Source organism: Corylus avellana, chromosome ca3 (assembly GCF_901000735.1).
Source record: "Corylus avellana chromosome ca3, CavTom2PMs-1.0".
In the NCBI taxonomy this organism is placed as follows: domain Eukaryota; kingdom Viridiplantae; phylum Streptophyta; class Magnoliopsida; order Fagales; family Betulaceae; genus Corylus; species Corylus avellana.
The window spans coordinates 28,478,171-28,481,417 of NC_081543.1; the positions used below are offsets into that span (position 1 = coordinate 28,478,171).

General features: G+C 40.9%; 1 protein-coding gene across 1 annotated transcript; it reads right to left on the reverse strand.

Moving 5' to 3' along the window:
* Positions 1-612: 612 nt before the first annotated feature.
* On the reverse strand, positions 613-2,475 carry LOC132175709 (protein DETOXIFICATION 49-like). The gene has a single exon (XM_059587730.1). It carries the CDS (start codon positions 2,445-2,447, stop codon positions 810-812), a length of 1,638 nt encoding a protein of 545 aa, XP_059443713.1. The 5' UTR covers positions 2,448-2,475; the 3' UTR covers positions 613-809.
* Positions 2,476-3,247: the final 772 nt, after the last annotated feature.

Below are 3,247 nucleotides of genomic sequence, written 5' to 3' on the forward strand. Positions count from 1 at the left end.
GGTTCAAGAGATCGTTTTCATTCCAAGTATCTCTTTAATATTTTTGTATTTAACGATATAAATAATGACGCATAATAAATAAATTATCCGTCATTCAAATATAATTTAAAATAATATAACACCGTTTATACTCTTAAATGCCACATTAAAATCCTGACTTTAAAATATCTTATCCCCAAAAAGGTTTTTGAACGCGTAGCAGTTAAGGGAGTGGGCGGTTTTTTGCTGGGTGACCGAGTCTAATCAACCGACTAAACGCCCATTTCCCTGACGCAACGTGAGTCAGCAGCAGCGGGTGGTGTCAAGCTCTAATCTTTTTGTTTTTATTAATATTATTTATTGTTTTTGCTAGGAATCATGCTGGAATCATAACGTGGACAATATTATATTCTTTTTCATTGCTTTATGGTCTGTGGGTATAATTTTTCCACAAAGCATCTATATCCCCAAAAGAAGAAACAAATTAAATAATATAAGCCACCCAAAAAAAAAAATAATAATAAATTTAACAGGTGAAAAAATTACTGTATATTTTTTTTTTACAGCACCCAAGCTTAATCTGTCCGCCACTATTCTTCTGTATTACAATTTAAATCATGATGTGGGATTTTTAAATGTTATTCAATGAATTTAGAACAATGAAAATTGAAATGAAAAAAAACTACAGAGAAAATGAAATTTCACATAGAATTAAATTAATGTACTCTGTTGAATGTAGATATGAAAAAATTGTGGGTCCATCTGAGATCCCTAGTGATTTTGGAGCAAAATTTGTACAAGTCATGACTCTAAAATTTTTAAAGAAAAACTCAAACTAGTGAATTATCTAATGAAGTAGAAAAATCCTGAATTTTATGATCTAATCTCTCATCTTCATTGTCATCAATGGCGGTAGAAGTAGTTCCAGTAAGCTCCTTAGCCCTCTGGGCTTGTCGATCCCAGTCGGTTCGAGCCAAAACGAGCAACATGGTCACAACGCATGAGCCTTGGGCGGCCAAAAGGCCGAGCCAAAGACCTCTGAAATCGAACCCTGCGTAAAAGCTCAGCCACACGGCGACCGGCATTCCTACGAGGTAAAAGCAACTGAGGTTGATGTTGGCTCCCAATTTCGGAAGAGCCGTTCCTCTCAAAACACCGCAGCCGGTTGTTTGCGGGCAGTTTCCGAGCTCACAGAGGCCGATAATGGGCAAAACCGCCGCCGTTAAGGCTATAATCTCGGCGTCTTGGGTGAACATGGTCGCCCATATCTTCCTCACCATTAAAGCGAAAAGCAATGCTGAAAATCCTAGGACAAAGCTGAAAGAGATTCCCACCGTCGCTGCAAGTTTTGCCGCCTTCGGCTTATTCGCACCTAGTTCGTTTCCAACTCTTGTCGATACACCGAAACTCAGAGAAGACGGGAAAATGTAGATCAACGCTGTCGTTTGAATCAAAATCCCCATTGAAGCGACGGTTGCTTGTGGATTAAGCAACAACCCACATAGCAAAATCATGATTTCGTACCACCACCATTCTAAACAGACTGAGACGCAGCTTGGAATTGCCAATTTCAGGAGATCTTTCCACCCATTGAAGAACGAATCGAAGGAATTTAAAATCCCCCCCCATGTTTTCTCATACACGCCGGAGATTACAATATACACGATCAATGATCCCACGAGATTGAAATTAGTCCAGACGCCGCTTATTGCAACCCCTTTGATTCCGAGCTTGAGCACATAAACAAGAAAGTAATTGATGGGAATGTGGAGAATAATTGAAAAAGCTGCGCACAATGTCAGAGGCAGAGTAATTGATTGTGATCGTAGATAAATTCGTAGAGGGTGAAGAACAGATTGCGCAACGAGGTCCGGGAGAGAATAGAAAATGTAGGATTGAGCTTCGGTTGCAATTTCATCTTTCTGACCGAAAAAGAGAAGAATTTTCTTCATGTTGAGCCACAGAAATGATATGGGAATTGAAGTTAATAGAAGCAGAATCACTGTTCTTTGCATGGTGAGGCCAAGAAGTTTGAATCTTTTGGCTCCGAAGGCTTGGCCACAGATCGGCTCCATTCCCATGGCGAGGCCGGAGAGAACGGAGTAGCCGGTGATGTTAGCGAAGCCGATTGCGAGCGAGCCGCCGGCCAAAGCGAGCTCGTCCAGGTGGCCGAGGAAGAGCATGGAGATCATGGAGCGAAGGTAGAGTAATAGTCCCGTTAGCACCATTGGAAAAGCTATGTTGGCTATGCATAAGGCTTCTTTCAAGGCAAGAGAGAGATGGGTATTTTTCTGGGATTTCTGGGATTTCTGGGGTTGTTGTTGGCTTTGATGTTCATGTGTTGGGTTTTTGGGTATCAAAGGGGCGAACATGTCGGGCTCCTCCTCCTGTAGTTTTGTTGTGGTAATGTTTGGTTGGTCTGAAATGCATTCACAGGATGTTGGAGAGGAAGATGGTAACTTGCACATTTTGTTTTTGGACTTTTTAAGAGAGAAAAGCGAGAGGGAGATTTGGGGTTTGTGATGGTCTGCAGTGGGGAATATTTATAAGGTGGCCGGGGAGGGGGGAAATTACCCGTGTGGCTAAAGGAATGTTTGGATGGAAATTTAAGTCGGTGGGACGGCCTCTTTAGGAGAAAAAGAGAGAGAGAGAGAGAGAGAGGGAGAGAGGGATTTGGTCAGAGAAAATGAAGTAGGAAGCAGATTCACTTTCAAGTTTCAAGCGTCCTTTTATGACCGACCGTGTTCGTGTGTTACTGTTGGGGGCCTGCAAGCCAAATTACACGGAGAGAGACAGCGACAAAAAGGAAAGTGTGTTGATTCTTGTCTTGACCAATAAATTGGCCACAAGAGAGGGATCGGGATTGGTCGTAATTCCGGTTTGTGGATTGCAGCTTGTCTGACTAATTGTAATCATAAAAAGTATTTAACCAGAACTTACCAGAACAGATATTTGTGTAACTCAATTCTGATGAGGATTTACCAGTATGAACACGTATTCTCAATCTAAATAGGTGTTCAGACAATTTGAAAGCGTATAAGCATATGGGTATCATGAGATCTCAATAAGAGTTGGTGGGCTCATATAGATGGTAAGTTTATAACCTTAATTTAAATTTCCTAATTAAATTATAGTCATTAGTTTATGGCCTGTGTTATCCTTAAATTTTCTATTTGAGGCACTTTCGGAGGTATATATATATATATATGAAGAAGAACGTTTTTTTGGTTGGTGTTTTGTCAACGGAGGCAAAATAAAGGGGTTGGAC